This window comes from Ostrinia nubilalis, chromosome 6 (genome assembly GCF_963855985.1).
Source record: "Ostrinia nubilalis chromosome 6, ilOstNubi1.1, whole genome shotgun sequence".
Lineage (NCBI taxonomy): Eukaryota > Metazoa > Arthropoda > Insecta > Lepidoptera > Crambidae > Ostrinia > Ostrinia nubilalis.
Window position 1 is genome coordinate 12,243,615 of NC_087093.1, and position 18,618 is coordinate 12,262,232.

At 37.3% G+C, this 18,618-nt stretch overlaps 1 protein-coding gene across 1 annotated transcript in view; it reads left to right on the top strand.

Annotated features, from left to right (window-relative positions):
- The window catches only part of LOC135072654 (headcase protein), a 72,839-nt gene that overhangs the window by 18,734 nt on the left and 35,487 nt on the right, over positions 1-18,618 (top strand). The window contains exon 2 of the mRNA XM_063966666.1: positions 7,207-7,303. Within this exon, the coding sequence (XP_063822736.1) occupies positions 7,207-7,303 (97 nt within the window). The remainder of the gene's footprint in view (positions 1-7,206; positions 7,304-18,618) is intronic.

Below are 18,618 nucleotides of genomic sequence, written 5' to 3' on the forward strand. Positions count from 1 at the left end.
GGTCAGTCACGCTCGATCGACTTATCTCCGCTTTACATACAATAGCATCCGACGTCGCTTGCCCCCACTCACTAATTGTCTAATTATTTTTATTACCCGTTTGTTTGGGGCTCCATCTAGCGGACAATTTTCCAATTTGTTGCACGAAGTAAAACGCGTGATAATTTTGTACACCGACGTTTTATAGCGCCGTTACATTTTACTGGCTGTTTCATCGGATACAGATTTTTATGGAGTCGCCTCATAATATCGCTTATTTGTTGCACAGATAAATGTGAACCGTAACGATACTCGAACTTGTATTCTTGAATAATCTCCGGTGATTTTGTCGTCTGAAAAGAAAATATCACCAGTATTATTGCTTAAATAATGGGTATCATTTTGTCCACTCGATCTGGAATGCACTCGAGACTTAAAAATAAACGGTCCGATTTTCAATCAAAACATAAAGCAATCTGGCTTCGCGATCGCAACAAAAAAAAAAGAAATCAACATACTTAATGGTTTTAACTTTTTAAGAATGTCCGGTCAAGCGGCCAGTATTACGCATTTATGCCCAAAAAAATCGTGAGCAAAATAACCGGCGCATCAGTTAGGTAATCGAATTTAGTGGGCCCCATTGTTCGGCGAGGCCAAGGTCTTCGGTGTTTACATCGCGGTGATGCATTATTTAAAACGCGACTGACGGAGGTTAGACGTCTCGCTCTAACAACACATTCGCATTCGCGTTTGCAAGACGCGAAGTAATTACATAAACTTGATGATTCATCATCGCACTTATTAATAACTAAAAAAGTCCACTTCTGTTTGAGTTGGTACAAGAAGCGTAGGTATTATCTACAAAACAGGAAGATTATCTATTTGTATCGATATAATTATTACAACCAACTCCATTGGGGGTCAAGAATCAAGATCTATCTTGTAGTTTTTATGCAAATTTAAACAACCGATTTCCGCAGATAAAAACAAACCCGAAACATGATACTCATTGGTCAATATTATTTGCTTAAACTCATTTTATAGCAAAAAAGCTATCGGCGCTTTTAGCTTCTTTTTTGTAAACCATTCATCTGCCAACAAAAAATGTTAACTATATCAGAGCCGACGTGAATTAATGTTCGGAACTTTGCTATTGACCTTGTATCACGTAATAAAACTATTGTTTTAAAAGGTCGCAAAACACATTTAGTTTGTACTGTAAAATGTGATTACGATCTTATTTACCGCGATTTGCATTTTAGTACCGTGTTGTTGTGGGTTACATGTTAATTATGTGTCTATAAATTTGAATTAGCGTTTTGTTAATTTAATTAACGCGACGCGGTTTGTAAGTGATGCAACAGATTTAGCGCCCACGCACAGTGTGTTATGGGACTGTATAAACTGTTTGTATAACTGAGCTCTATACGTTTCACCAAATCAATGAGAATGTCCGATTATACAGTCTCATAACATACTGTGCCACGTGAATATCGAGTCGCGACAACGCATTGTTGGGATACTGCTGGTTTTATTATCTGTGGTACGGTTAGGCGCCGTTGCGCCTACGCACCACAAAAAGTTGATAGCGATCGATCCAATGCTAGATCAAATATCTCACCTGGACTGTATTCGGGAGCTTATTTTTTTCTTCGATTAAAATTTCGTAACGTTTATCATGTTGCAAACGTTATTATACCATAATAAATTCATCAATTAGGTATGATTGATTCAATAATAATGCTGCAAATGAGTCACAATTATTGAATGTAGACAAATATAGAACATAAACAGTTGTTTAATCTTTTGATCGATTGAATCTGAGTGCTGTCACTTCGCAGATATCGATAATGTTATTGGAACTGCATCGAGCCCACACAACTGTGTCAGTGTGTCTGAAAACACGCACACACACGCTATAGTAATAACTCGTTGCGTAACCGCCTTCGAATATTAAAAAGAAACCACTCAATTTCGAGCCACGTTTCGCGATCGCGAGGCATTGCCAAAGGCACCTTGATGCGACTTTGTTTTTATGCAGGCTTCCTGTGGCGACGCACATTCGCATAATCGCGCCATTATCTAACTGGAGGGTTCTGTTTTGGCGCGAAGGGCAAAAGGGCCGGAACGCGGTGACGTCACCTTTGTTGTGGTGCGTAACGTGTTTTGGCCCAAAGTGAACAACAAAACTTTGGCGCTCAATTAACTTTTTTTAGTTTTTTTCCTTTAGTTTCATGTCAACAAGTTTAATTTTAGAATTTTTAATTGTATTATTGGATTTTTTCTATTTGTAATGGGAAATTTAGCAAGAATATTTTGAGACAAATGTTCAATTTGTTTAAAATTCAACTCTACGATAATCGTGCGATTACCCACTAAGTCCTAAATAAACTCTTCTGCCCCATTCTAATATTTAATTTTCACCGACGCCTTTAATAGGCGAATCTGCATTTATAGACCAGTGTACACTCAACTGGCCATAACATAAACTGCTACATTATATTTAATCTGTGCATTCGGTAGGAGGGCCGACCCGGTTGCTGTGGGCCGAAAGCTCATGAATGAGAAAGTCAGGAACCGGTCCAAGCTCTGGTGTCTACTTTCAAATAACAACACTAGTGATGTGTACCTTTCTCGTTTTTGGATTACCTATGTTGGTGTTGCACTAGGCTAATCTAGCACTGGCTGGAGAAAACATTTTGTTTTTGAATTTAGAATGTCGTTTGAAAACAAATATGCGTGGCCAGTGTTATGTATTTGAAAATAAAAAAAGAACTGATTTTGTGAGAGGATCACCAAGTATAAAATTTACTAAGTCAACTGCTTCTGTTCTCGATGGTCAAAATTTGGTAAGCCAATAAAAATTACAATAAATTTTAATCTGTACTGTTATTACCCTTGATCAATTCGGCCTTTGTTTTAAGTACAGTCGAGCACGAGATGCGAGACAAATCTCTGATTTGGAACGCACAATGTTATATTTTTTTAATCGTTCAATATTTCAGATTCTCTTTTGCAAAACACACAGCGTTGCCGTTTACCAAAAAAATTGTAAAGAATATTACATGCTGAAAATGGTAGGTATTTGCTTCGATGCCTCATTAAAATTTAAATACGCTTTTTAAAAGAATGGTTCGTGTGTTGTAGTGTATGCGGTTTAAACATTTGATCTTTTTTTGCAAATTCTTAGAATGTATTTGGCCTAGCATTGTATTTTCGCAATAGCTAAAATGAAAACACCAAAAATAATTATTGACTAAATGGCTTTGTGGGTGTGTTTGTTGTACAAATAACCATTATAACACGTCTTCTCAAGTCTAGAGTCTAGAATAGGTTTGTTATTAGACACAGCTATGACTGGGAGTCATAAACCGATCCATATATGGATAACGTTTATTACTCACTGAATTTTTGATGGTTAAAGTCTTATTTATTCGCAAGTAGATGACGTCAGTCATATTGAAGATTGTGGAGTCAAAACATTGAAGCCGGCTTATGAATAAGACAAGCTTGCTATATTGAGGGTAAGCTAATAACCACAATTTAAACATGACAAACCAACAATGCAATATTTACTTTTTACGGCCATGCTAATTTACATTGTAATTTCTTTGTTGCTATTCTTACGATATAGGTACCACCATTATTCACTAAGTATTATTATTCTATCCGATACAATCGACAACACATCGAGTTACCTTAAAATAACGAATTTCGCAATGGATTTTGAATTTTATTCCATTGGCTTATGGTCCAGGAAGTCGGCTCCTACTTAACATTTAAATTGTTGCAAAACATAATATTACCGAATAGTACCTATTTAGGTACTTAACGACTGAATTCTTATCAGCAGTTATCAGTCAACCGCATGAATAATTTTAGCTGTGTTCTGTAAGTAGGGTTTAAATATGTTTAATGTTATTGTGTTGCCACAAAAATACATTTTACATGTGGAATAATAGGTATTTACAAAATAGACACGTGACAAAAATAAATGCATCAAAAAAATAATAAATGACTCCCATTTAGCATAACGAAATTCAACACTAACCTAATTTATATTCAGAGCTTGAACTAGTGGTATAGCTCGTGATCGAAATTCTTAAATAACATTTACACTTTTGATATCTTTTACGAAATCATAATCTTTTGTTCTTTATTTAGGACAATATTTATTTTTATGTAGATAATACGAAACGACAGTCAGTTGAGGGTTACATCCCTTCAGATTCTGTCTCATTAACCGGACCTTCTTTTGAACCTAATAAGGTACAAAAATCTATCACTACAGATGGGTAATTTCGCCCAGGGATTAGGTTTTCAGTAGGATACTCACGGCTGTCATATTATAAGTACATCTTATTACGGTCTGGTTCTCTGAAGAGATTAAGTGGGCCGTGATGTTGCCATTTGACATGCTAAATGGGTTAAAGAGGCGGCACATAAAAAGTATTCTTTACAACCCGTCTCTAACACGTGTATCGTACACTTCTGTGTGTGTGAGCTGCACACAAGCTCAAGTTGCGCCCGCGCTCCTCAGATATAAAATCGACTCGACAAAAACATCGTTATTTTTATTCAGAAGCCAAGGCCAAGACCGCCATATTGCATTTGCTATATATCAGCCCGGCAACGTTTGTCCTGCAAACACACTCTTTATTTAATGTGCCATATTAATATGAAAATAAATGTGCAACATGTTTTTAACGAGTGCAAAATGAGTGCGTTCTCTAAACCGGTATGAAGGATACGATATCAACGTTTTGTTTACATTTTACAACGTGTAATCTCTACCAGATAATTTTATAAAAAAAACTATACATCGAAATGAGTTTATTAAAATAACAGAGCGGCTATTATGTCATGTAATTGGTGCATTAGGGTGGGGATCGTGTTTTTTGCCGATCGAATAAAGTAGCCCATTGTGCTGATTCAAGGTTACCCAGTTTGGGCTCATGGTAGAGTTAAAATTCTGTCATGGTATTTCGATCTTTATTTTCATTGGCATTAGTGTGTTCTGTTAACTGCGGCGTAGAACCACGTATGTGAAAAAATGTTGATTCGAACGTGCCGATTTTAAGCCGAGCTCCGAGCAAAACAAAGACCAAAAATATGAGGCGTGCTTACATAACTGGCTAAAGTACAAAAAGTAAGATGTTTTAGTTTGGGTAATACTATATTATAGGCACATATCCTACGTCGTATTTTCTTTTCAGATTGGCGAAAAAGAAAAATAAGAAGGTTATTTTATCGAAATTAAATCATAAACGATTTGAAAAAGGCGTTGATTGAATGTTTGTTTGGGAGTTCGTAATTTTCGAAGCTAGAAGAAAGATCGTGAAAAGCAAAAGCTAGAATTGTTTATTCTTTATTCAGTTACAAACTATTCCATCTACATACTTTTGCCGTGATGCATGAAACTAATAAAGCGCTAACAAAAATAGCTCCAGTTTTCCGATTCCCACCGAAACTCGTTTAAAAACTGGCTTTGCAAAATGTGATCTGACAATGTATTATTTTTATTAATCTCATCCGCAGCATACATACTCGCTAACAATATAATCTGCCGTTTTTATCGTGGACGTATGTAAACAATGTATGTTGACTTTCGCGATACGGCTCCGTATATCTAATTCGGTTGGCCTTGGCAATGAAAAAACAAGTTTTTATCCGATGTTTGCACCGCGTGTACTGACGATATTTTTTGCGCGACTTTTTTCAATTGTTAATTCTGTTGTGACTGTACTCGGATAGGTCGGAATGAATACTAAATAAATTAATGCAATACAAATGCTTTTATACCTAGAATTTTTAGTTTTTGATCACGTCTATGACATACTGTTTGTGTTATTGGTTAGTTGTTTCAATATCACGCATAAATCGCTAACTAATATTGATGATTTTTGGATATATCATCTCATGTTAGAGATGAGATACCAAAACATATGTTTTTTACCTGAGACAAGGACATCGCCAAAATTAGGATTATACCAGTTTTTAATTAACTGCCTGTTTATTGATCGATGCACGAGCAGCTAAGTGTGTTTTTGTTTTTCTATAATAGTGCATTTATGTTATTATTATTTTAACGATTAGTCGCCCAATAAAATTATAATTTATTAGCATACATTAATAATGCTTTTACATTTAAATGTAAAGTGGAATTTTGGTTACAAAATCAAGAAAAGCGAGCCCATAGTCTCAAGACTTACAAGCTAGTGTTGAGTAAAACAAAAAGTAGAATGTGCAACATAAATAGTGTTGAATAGTGCAAAAAGTAAAATGTCAGTGGATTAATAAAACTCGTTGCGCTCTATAGTGTCAGACTGCCACAGGGTTGTCACTTGCCACAGTTAAAAAAAATAAAAAAAAACCTTTTTATCTCTCTTTCTTTCTCGTTCCCACGGGAGAAAACACAAGAAGTAGAAGTGTGGTGAACAGACCCGTTAGCCGTATTGGCTGATGGCTCTGTCATTAAAAGGCATCATAATATTCTGTGATTGGGAACTTTGTGTTGCCCCTAATTGTTTATTTAATTACTTGACATATAATAAATGATGATATAGTTTACACACAAGCTGCGTACACATAACTTGTATCACTTGTTCATAAACAATGCAAATTTTTACTCAAGGCCGTAGCAATGGATGTTAAATTAATGATAAATAAACTGAATGTATTAACTAATTTACTTAATTTCCTTTTAGATTCATGTAATAAGAGGACTACTCTACAAAAAATATCTGGCTTTCGAAATTTCGTAAACAATTAATTAAATTAAATATCAGTTAGTAGTTGTCACCCCTTAACGAGTAACAGAGCCGTGTAATGCGATTAGTCGCAATGCTGTGGCGTCGTTGTTATACTCTGCGTAAATTGGATTCTGATTCATTAACCGAGCATCGATTCCGAATGTCTGCAATCAGACGAATTGTGTTCGATGAGACATTTTAAATCAGTTACCGGAATATTCGTTCAGACTATTTTCATCTCTCGATTGTAGTTTGTTAAAAAATAATGAAATGTGAGTAGGTTTAGTTAAACGAAATTTTCTGCGTCAGTTTCGAGAACCAAACATATTTTTTATTTCTTACTTTGAAATTGAAGGCCATTTTTGGCCTGTGTCTGATATGGGCCATGTCACACACGTGCTCATAGCGAACTTATAAATAATGAAAGAAGTATCTAAAATAACAGATTTTACAATAAATTGTATAATTGTTACAGAGCTGGTGCTGGAGCGAACGGAATATTCTCAAGAAGACTGGACTTTTCTACTTTTAATCTTCTGCCGAAGCACAAAGTCAACTCATATCAAATAAAGGTAAGTGATAGGTAGATTTAATAAATTGTCTTTATTTTCTAGATGGAAGATGTCTGTCTATCCAGTAAAGTCACAAACTGGAAAAACTCAATGGTTGATTTCCTTTGATGTGATAAAAAGAAACACGTGTCAGAGTTTAGAACGGAAAAATTGGAACCCTTTTCCCTATAATATGAGTATTTTATCCTTACGCGTATCTATTTTTTTTTCAACGTTTTTCTCGTATTTTTTCATTCATGCTAGCATATTTATTTTGAGGAAAAATTCCATATATTCGTGATTAAAATTCTCTTCAACATCGACTAGTCATAGTAAACCGCCTGTATAAGTACTGTTAATTGTTCCAAATATGGCACGGTCTTACATAATTATGCTTTAATTATACCACCATTTATAGTCACGTTAGAAAACAGATGTTCATTTGACCTTAAAAATAGAAAAAAAAAAAATATTTTGGGGTCTTAATTTGTTTCTGTTTTTAGACGATGTCCATGGGATAATTGCAACTTGCATTGCGACATTGTTTTGACTGCTGATTTCAAGTCATGGTTGTTTATTAGCAGAACATCTTTCTTAATTATTTTCCTACGTGTATCATCATTCTTCATTAAATGATGTTCGATATTTTTATTCAGTATTTAAAAATAAACAAAGCCTTGGTTGATATTCCGGTTAAATGAATTGATATTATAACGTATCTTGACTCACTAATGAAAATATCTTACGCCCGTATTCACAAACGATGCTTGCTTACGTGAAGCAGCAAATCGAGCGCACAGCGTTGAATAGAGCTCTGTGATTGGTTCGTGTGTCACCCTGTGCGTCCACGCGCACTGTGAGACCTCATAGTAATGTTTGTGAATACGGGCGTTAGTTGATAATTATAATCTTTGGAACACGTCTTCCACGAGTAGGGTCAAGAGAAAGCAATAAAAGGGTCAAACAATCAAACTAAGTTACTGGCGGACTAGTCATAATACACCTACCTAATTCAAGGCAGAACTTAGTTAACAAACATTAACCGTTAAAAGTACCCTCTATTATTGAATGAGCAACAAACAAAATGCAACTGTCCACGTGATGCATAGCCGTGGACGAAGGTGTGTGCGGTGAAATATTTTTATTACTGAAACGTTACAGAGGTGAAAGTTTGCTTTTGTTGCCCGCCGTAAAACAGGGCTGCCACTTCCCCCGATAAAACACTGTCAGGGGTGGCGCCGAGTGTACAGCTCATCTGACTAAATAATTTTGTGCCAAAATAGCCTGTATTGCAACGACATAAGATACCAGGTGTTAAGCTTGATGTGTCTGTACGTTTCCACCGAAATAAACGTAACTTTTCTGTAATTTAATCGCGACACCGGCTTGCTTTACGGGACACAACTTTGATCAATATCGCCAGACCAAGTTTTCAGGGTTCATTTTGCTAAAACTAAACGTTATATGTGAAAATCACGTTTCTGTTGTTACGGAATTACGGACTGAGCCGCGGGTAGAGGAAAGTATAAGAAATAAGAATCGCTACGGAACCTTATCAGGCACTAGTCGCTTTTTGCACTAGAATTACTTGGAAATAAAACTAATACCATTACCTTATTACATTGGAAATAAAATTAATACCTTTATCAATAAATAATAATAATAATAATACAATTCCTATAAACGCCACGTTCCCAAGTTATTTTTGTAGCCTGATGCACGATACTGTTACACTGTTTTAACGCTAAATTGTAATAAAATGTTCTATGACTATTGACTACTATAGATATGTTTTAGTGCTTTATTAACTACTGAAACAATGTAAAAGCTGTTGTGATAACTGTAAATGTGATAACGATACCATGACCTAGCATAATGCACCATGAAGTTACGGTTTTCATGACAATGGATGGCCTTCGTGTACTGAGCCATTTTCCTCCCTAAGAGGCGCTTCGTCATAACTCAGATAACCCATTAATGTTTTCATTATTACTAAGGCTGAGTTGCACCACCAAACTTTGACCGTAACTATAACGATAAACCGGTGTTTTTTGTATAGAGTTTGACAGATTTCTTACGTTTGTCAAAGTTAAAGTAAGATGGTGCAACTCAGCCTTAGAATACAATAGTTAATTGCGGCGGTAAAAATAGAAGTTATCTGTTACAGTTATTAATAATCGCTCGGATCGCACCTACAGGTTTCTCTTCGTTAATGAAATTACCATTCATCAGCTTTCAGTATGGGTGAAATTATTTTTTTATGATCCTAGAACTAGGTTTAAGATTAATTGTCAAGACCAATCACAGCCATGTAACTAGTTTTAGTTTTGAATGTAACTTCGTTTCTCCTAATATGATGATACATAATTTGATCAAGTGTGACGCAAATTTTGTCAATTTTTTTTCAATAATAGTGAGTTTAGATTGAGTAATTCTAGAAATCTAGGGGAGTTAAGGGTCTTTAGTAGGAAAATTAGCTTGGCAATACCAGCCTCAAAATGTAGAAATTACATCTACTCGTAAAAGTTGAATACAAAAGCTGTTGATAAAAGTGAAACTGTTGAATACAATTTACGAGTCAAACACCAATCTCAAAGCCACATGGTGCCAACAATCACAATAATTATTCTAAAAATATCCGGCACATCAAGCTGCCACAGTCAGCTTCTTAGGGCATTTGCATTAGGTGTTATTTTGCAACAAAACGTAAAGCCTGATATGCCGTCGATTGTATATTGCACAGATGTTAGCAACGCGATGTAGATTATTGTATTCTAATCCTAGCTGTTACTGAGTCTGACTGTAGTTGAACTTTTTCTTCACCAAGATTAATATTTGCATTTACATCAAACACAACTGCGACGTCAAACAAACAGATAAAATTACTAAAATGGTCAATCAAATGGTCTTGAAAGAGAATAATTAAAAATAGCTTGCTGCAGTCGTATGAAGAAGAAGCGCTGCAGGAAATTTTTCTCACTGTATGAGAAGCTAATCTTCACTCATCAATATTAACTCGATCTCCCAATTATTGTACCTAACATTATCAGATTCTAACGGCTGTCTATCAAATCCATTTGCTACGCCCAATTTGGTTTTCAAGCGAATCTAAATTGCTGCTTGCTAACTTGCTCAATACCTTTAATAGAATTATATTACATCCTTAAGTAAGAAATTACATGGAGAATAAAATTTATTTGAGCAATGGAAGATGCTCCGCAATTTCCATGTAAGATTCGCAGTAAATAAAATTGTACAAGGCGCTTCAAGGACGGCCTCACCTTGCAAAGAGTACCTTTTATGTACCTACGGATTGTACCTCAAACACCGCAGATAATCTTGTATTTTCCTTTCAAACTCTACTTAATATGCATCGGTCGTCTTCGTTTAACCTTTTATTGTGGTTAAACTGTAGTATCTAATCACAGAGCCCTTGGGCCAGTTGTGTCAGCGACGGTCATTGGTCTGACCGTCTATTTTTATCAGGCTAGGTTCTGAGTTCATTCCCGGGTTGAACATTGAATCTATTAAACCCTTATTTTTAGAGGCACTGTGTAGTAACTAATTGATTCAATTAACAGTATCTATTTCGAGTGTTTAATTATTATCATCATCTGTCTCGTACGATGCACATCGACGACGTTAATTTAAGCTTCTAACTCCTGTCCTTTCCTTTGTTCAACTTCTTCTCTTTTTTAAATTTCAAGACCTTCATCTGATACTGTATTAGCCTAAACTTCGTTTGGTTAATAGGTTTATTAAATTAGTTGTAGAATTTAGCCTGTTATGACAGGAAGTGTAATCTTGTGTTCGTTTCAAAAATATGTAGTTGTAGTGACGTTTAATAATCTGTTGAGACTACAGCTCGCGACAGGACGTGCTAAATTGCTTAACAACGCTCCTCTTTTATCTGCTAATATTCTTTAGCTTTCAAAAGGTCTACACAAAACACGGTGATAGTTAAGTAATTCTCTAGGTTTTAGATTTTCTTACAACCTTGCGTTTACGATGTTATCGAGCGAGTCCGGTGTCTAACAAGTTTTCTTCAGTAGCCATCTGTTTTTCTATGGAAAAAATCTCACAGTTGGCTTTCTTATGCTCAAGCATTTGCTCCTAACCCTTAAAAGGTCTTATTTACATGCACTAGCCGTGTTATTTTGCAAGCGTTATGTTTGTTATGCGCGCGGTATCTAATCTTCACAGGCCTTGGGCCGGTTGTGTCAGCCGGCGGTCGTTCGCCCGGCAGGCTATTTTTACCCGCCGTTTGTTTGCCAGTTATACTATTGCTTGAATAATTGTGCCCTTTATCGTTAGGCTAGACGGTATTGTTTTCCCATTTGTCTGGAATCGGCATTGCAATTGGATAGCTGTGGGCAGCCGTCTTTCGCTGTCGTAGACAGTCGTGTTGTGGCTTAGCGATTGTTTAGTAGGTACAAATATGGATGAGCTGGAGACAATAGTTATTTCTACTATAGTATTTGCAAGTATTATTATTATCAACAAAGCATTTACGCTTCATTTTATTACTTCCATTATTCACCTGAAACTAACAATGAAACAGTAATACCTATTTATGAAAGAGAAACATGTGAACATTACTTGAAACTTAATGTTTCTCGGAAGACAAACTTAAAGTAAATTATATTCTCAAAGGCTATCTCTGAGTCATAAAATATTGTTGTGAATAGTTGCATGGAAAGTAATCATGCTAGTTGTTATGACAGCAGATAACGGACAATATTCATATTCATTCACACTTATCTTGTGTCAAACGTTATCTAACGTTGCAACAAAATTAGACGACAAATTACATTGTAATGATACGTCTCGTATTCCATCACTGCTAATAATGACTGTGCTGCCATTACCTACCTTAACTTTGATTTGTACATAGATTGGCTAGATTGTAGCTAAATACATAATTGCTTTCATGACAATGTGCTTAATTGCATTGCAACCATGATAAAGAGCTCTATATCCAATTCAGCAAAATCTATTTGCTCCATGAATCTATTAAAACACATTGTGGAGTAGATTCCCTACTATAGGGTTGCATGTGGTTTTATTGTAGGAAAGCTGGCTAAATTGAACAGTAAAAGTCTCGTTTCTGCCACTTCCAAAGTGCTAAATATCATGTCTTGCTGGTATTAGCCCTTTCGTGGTATTCCCAGACGCAATCAGCTGTCTTTAAAATTAGATTTCGTGCTTCACAGCGCGACCGAAACTCGTAATCGTTCTAACCGCGCAAAGCGGGTAGTTTGAAACATTCTCTTCACTTATCTATCGCGTAAATAGCCCACCGCCTTGTTGCGCCTGCACTCGCGTGCCACCGCTCCGTTTGCCACCAAAGAAATCTTCATAACTCCTTTCCACCACGTACAATCGACAACACAAAGTAGCACCTGTTACAACTAGGATAAGACGCCACATTTTTAGCTTGATGTGCTGTTCCATGCATCACCCCAATATGTTCCACCGCCACCCTTACCAATTTTTGTTATCTCGCGCGAACTAAACAACCGCTATCGTGATCGTAATCTCCGGTTTCTAGAAAATAAATTGTGACCATACCATTCGCAGAGGTAATAAAATTCAATCGGTATAGTATGAAATAAATATCGCCCGCTTCCTACTGGAATCTAATAACTGGAGTGAAACGATACTGAGATACAAAGCTGCAAGCATGATTGATGATAGCGACAGGCGAGCGGTTTCGCGGACCACGTCATTAAATCGACCATTTCTTCTATTTATGGTGGCCCGCTGTCTGCCAGCATATTGATATCGCGGACCGGTCGCCGGGTACCGCCTAACAGGGAATTTATCGCCGATTTTCACACACACACGCGAGCTCGGTAACGAGCTGAACAGCTTCATAAAGTTGTGCGATTTCATTTGTACGACTTGCAGGGACTTCGCTTTTGTTGAGATTTAGGGCCAATTCTGTAACAGGGACAGTCTGGTTTATGACCACATCAAATATGCCAAGATACTCTCAAATCACTTCCACGAAATTGGGCGCTTAGGTTTGATTTCGCTTTGATCTTCCACTAGTCTGAATCTAACCCGCTAAATCTACCTTGGTCGTTGTGGAATGCTTCCATTGTTTATATTCTGAAGAATTGGCGGTCAATATTTGTATTTTAATGCGTCATTCTCTCGTAGGAAGATGAGGCGCGGTCGTGCATGTAACCGAAGCCGACGCGGTAACCCGAGCGCCGGCTCAAGGCTTCCCATGTGTATTGGCACCGTGTTTTTCTTTAGAAACGTCTTGCCCACTGAGCATAACTCGACCATTATTGTTTTTGCGCCATTGCACTGCTTGCTTCTAAATGTTTACACGAGTTTTGTTTCAAAGAAAAAACAAGAAAACTTCAGCTTTAAAATATATTTGCTGAAGTTGAAATTATTTTGTTGGAGCGGAGACGCATTAACACATTGGACATAAAATTATAACTTATCTTGCAGATTCCCTTTGAAGCTTTCTATATTAAGCGAAAACGCGTCTTGTTTGTATAACAACCAACAAATCCTTATGTCATTTAACTTTCTAAGCCTTATCATAAAATGTCAAGTCCAACTCCATAGTCGGGAGTAATGACAGATATGGCTGCGAATGAAAACGGCCTGTGTGGGATGAAGTTATGCTATCATTCCGCCTCTTCATAATCCGTTGATGCTACGAATGCATCTCGATTTTCTCGGCGTACCGTAAATGGCAAGAAATGAGAAAGTAGCCGGTTAATAGATACAATAGGGCTAGATAGGTCTCGCGCTGCAACTTTCCTACGCGGCAAAAAGTTGTAGAATGATAGCAGCGTGTGGCGAGCGAGTTGGCGACTTCTTGCTGGTCCAGAATGCCCGCCGAACCGTTTCGCAAGTCGAACGTAATTACTCCATTACATAGATGTGCGATAAATAATCGCTTTTAGGTACAGGTGAGCCCTTTAATCGGGAGGAATTTACACGACGTACACCGCTAGATTATGGTGCAACATCGACTTGCGTATTTTCTTCGATACTCGCACGTTCGGCTTTCGACACGGCCGGCCCAGGCTATAAATGGTAAACAGGCGTGCGAACTTTATCCAGCAACCTGCCGGTTTGCGCGACCATTTCGTGTACCTCCGATCAAGTTTTTGTAATGTTATCGCAAGTATCCACTTGCAGGACACCGGCCATACAAGGCACGGCTTTAGGGCCGGTTTTTGTATACCTCGTTCTTTGTTGAATTTAATCTTGATAAATACGCGCCTTGTTTGCGTATATTCAGTTGAATGCACCATTATGCGACGGATTCAAAGTCTTAGAGGTTTTATGGTTGGAGATTTCTGAAAGTAGCTGTTACGGTTGAGTAGTGTGACTTTAGTGGTGGTATTATTGGATTAAATTAACGAGTACTCTCTCAAGTTGTCGAGTAAACAGAATGGATATTGGTTGGATGGGCAGAATAATACGTGTGTCGGTGCATATTGCCTAGCGTTGCCCACGCGCCGCGCCCACGCCGCGTCGCGTCTCGGCTGAGCGCATCGCGCGTCGCGTCTCGGCTGAGCGCATCGAGATGATAGATGACAGCACGCCTATTATCAGGACATTCTAATTCGCCGGTGATTTCTAACATTCCTGCATAACAGCCAATAAACATTCCATTTTAGCAAAGATAAATCCCGTAGGACATTTTAACGACGCTAGAAAAGCGAATGATAAGATCGACGTGCTATTGATAAGTGAACGAGATGAAAGATACGGGGTAATATGATAATTTTTGCTACAGGAAATACTTTAATCCATTCCACTATCGGATTGCATATCGAAACAGTGAAATCTGAAGCAGTATTGTTCGCTGATAACATTATTTAAATTTGTGAAACGTTTGATCGTTTAAAAACGCCCCATTCAAATTGAAATTCAAACATTTCAGTTTCAATGGATGTAAAGAAAACAACGCTGCCGGTTGTAGTAACTCTAGTTGTTATTACTAGAATAGAACTGGGACGGTCATTGATCTCTGCTATTACGTCGATATCTACGGTTATGAGTTACAATAGGAAAACGTGGGCTTAATATGGCCCACCGCAATTCATTGTTATCGAAGGTAAATCGGTGTCAATTACTTGACGAAAATTGTCGCGTGTTTGTAAAGATCCACGCACAAATAATTAATTAATTCTTGTAACTAATTCTTTCCTTCTTTCTGATTTGATTCTGAATCTTAAAGGCATGCGATGATTAGTTTCATTTAATGAGTTGAAACAGGTTTTTAAAATAATTATTTTATCTGCTGTTAAGCGTAAACGGCTTTCCTACAACAATGAATTTTTTAAGCCAAAATATGAAAACAATCTTCATGTGAAACTTCGTGACACAAACATAGGTTACAAGACCGTAACGCGTTATTTGCTAAAAGTCCTCTATGTTCGTAATTGAACTCGATTTAATTGCTGCATTTGTCACGACTACACCTTATACGGTGTAAACAGAACAGTGTATTTATACCGCGAGCATGCTTGGGTTACATAAGAGTGGCATTAGAGCCAGATCGGTTCGTGAACTCTGGTGTTAACCCTGAAGCTGAGCGAGGGGTCGACGCACGATCGCGACCTACATACAACGCTGCACGGAGCTGTAGTTTGCAAATCTCTAGCGCATAGAATCGCTGCCGACGCCATATTGTCCAATCCGACTCGAAAAATGACGCGTGAACGGTTTGAAATCAATTATAACCCCTTAAAGCACCAATAGCTGGTGTAATATGGCATTAAACGTTAGAAAAAAGTGGCTCTTTAGATTAAAAATATTCATTTTAAAATTGTTTGAAATGTAATGTTTGGGGTTATTTCAAGAACATTGTTTATCTTTCCTAATTTTCCGATCAAAATTTTCTTCCACGTCGTGCGTACCTAGACGTCGAACATTTCTTTAATTTACTTAATATTTACAGTATTTATAACTTAAACTACTCCATCATTTTCGTGATGGATTCTTTCCGTTCCATCAGCAGTAATAACTTAACCTTTTTCTTCATTCCGAAAATCAACCTCTCCAAACTTTTTGTTAACTGCCTAGACTGGTTATCGATGGTTTCTGATTCTGATTACCTTTTTTAACCGCACCACCACATAGTTAACATCCATTATGCAACTCGCACCTATAACCAGTATGGTTTTTATCTGCCTTACCTTATTAATTAAGTTCGGCGTGTGTGTACTACTTAATAGCTGTATAAGCGATTCACATAATCAAGTCCAATAATTGCTAGGTGTGGCCTGTATACATTATTACTTTAACAAATTATAGTAACCGTAAGATAAGCCTTGCAAGATTATACCGCTGTAAACAGTCACGCATCGAGAACTCGAACTAAATAGTCGTAATTCTATAATTAACTGAGATAGATTAACTGGCGTCTTATTTAATTAAATGATTATCTCCCATCTACAAAATTGCGTGCAATGAACTATGATTAATTTTATTATATTACATCGTGATATTATAAAAAGGAAGGACGGATCAATTATGCTATGATTGATTAGAATTTAGATGCCTCCGATCCTGCTAATTGGAACAACCTTAAATGTAATAAAATATTTCATTGCGTTCGCAAAATTAATAGCCTTGAATTCTCTAATGAAGCTATTCTAGAATATATTGTTTGGAAAAATAGCATGGCAATTTGATACATTTTATATGTAAGTTACGTTAACCCTATCGCTATGGGCGTCAAGTATGACATCGCTGCTACAAATTATAAATACTTATATTATTGCCTACGTGACCTACCCACACTTTTGACACTTTGCGAGCGGCTGAGCCACTTACAACGCAATAACACTGTTTGTCGATGATACCATTGTATTTATAGTTTGGAATTAACATAGTTATGTACCTAAAGCGTCATTATTACTGCATTACTCAACAATGCGACATAATTGGCTTGATTCTATTACATTGTCCGATACAGAGTGAATGCAAATAAATGCGCGCTCTGAAACAAGTTCCAATTGTAAATAAAATGGAGTCGGGGCTTATAAAGCAGTAGATGGAACGACCGGGGATTTGTAAAGTAGTAGAGGATTTTTTTGTATAGAAACTGGAATCGAGACGATCGCGAGAGAACCATTAGCCGTATTGTTATTGCCAGTATCCCTAGTAATGAAACGCTCGTTTCGTCCCTTAATATTACCACTCTACCATTACTTATACTCGAATAGCGCTGGCTCGATTTCACTTCATCGTTTCTCGGTTTGTATTCCCTTAATTAATTCCTTTATTATGCCAGCGCATCATTTTCCTCTGACGTCGGATTTAAATTTAAAATCTCTGAACATTCTCAAGTTTTCAATTGCGCTAGTATGCATGCTGATGAGATAAAACGCTTGAATATTGGCTTTTAGAGTGCCTCAAAGAGTAAGCTAAGGAATCCCACCTCAGTTGTTTTTACAATTCAGCTAGTCCTGACATTTTGCGGACAGTTACTGGAGTCGTTGTCGCCAGTGTTCCCAGAGATGGGTGATTTACATGGAAACTTAGTGAAATATTCACATCAGCTGCCGATTGTCACGTTATATTGAGATATTCAAACTTTCCCTCCGTCGGGGTTTGTGCATCTGATTTAAATAATGAGATGCCTTGCATTGTATAGCTTCATCTTGGCTCATCATCTCTGTATACGAACTGTTCTATTCTATTTACGAGTTTGATAAAGGCTTAAACTTCATGCATTATGAATTCACAGTGGCACTAAGTATAATAAACTCCTTTTATTTTAGGAGCGTACATGATCATAATTCGTGACGCACCGAGAGATATTTCTACACTTTCGCCCACGAAATCTTAGCGGCGGCCGTGGTGAAGTTCAAGACTATTTATAACGCGAGCCAAGTTACTTGGCTATTGATCGTCTAGAGAGCACGCACCCCGTATTACGGTAGGTTAGTAAGCCGCTTCGTTTCTCCCGGAACGCGCCGAGAACTGCCGAAATTTTACATCCCCGGCCGTATTGATCGGACTTGACATTGAAATCGTAATAGGAGCAAACAGCTGGGAAGCGAGGGTGCGAGCCGCCCTTGCACGGAGCCCTTGAATTTGTTGCGCAGACCTTTTTTTAACGCAACGTCCGATTTAATTAAACCGTTCTAACGAGAACTCAGATAAGGTGCTTGATTGTAAGTGTTCATTAAAGTTATTCATCGACGCTTAAATGTAGTTGAACGTTTGTAATGTCTAGTAATTATGCAGGAGGGCCCTAAGACGGGCGCCGCGGCGTTCTAAAATCTCATTTATATTCAGTGCGGTCGGAGTTTGAATGTTATCTAAAATCCGTGTTTAGGTGTCGG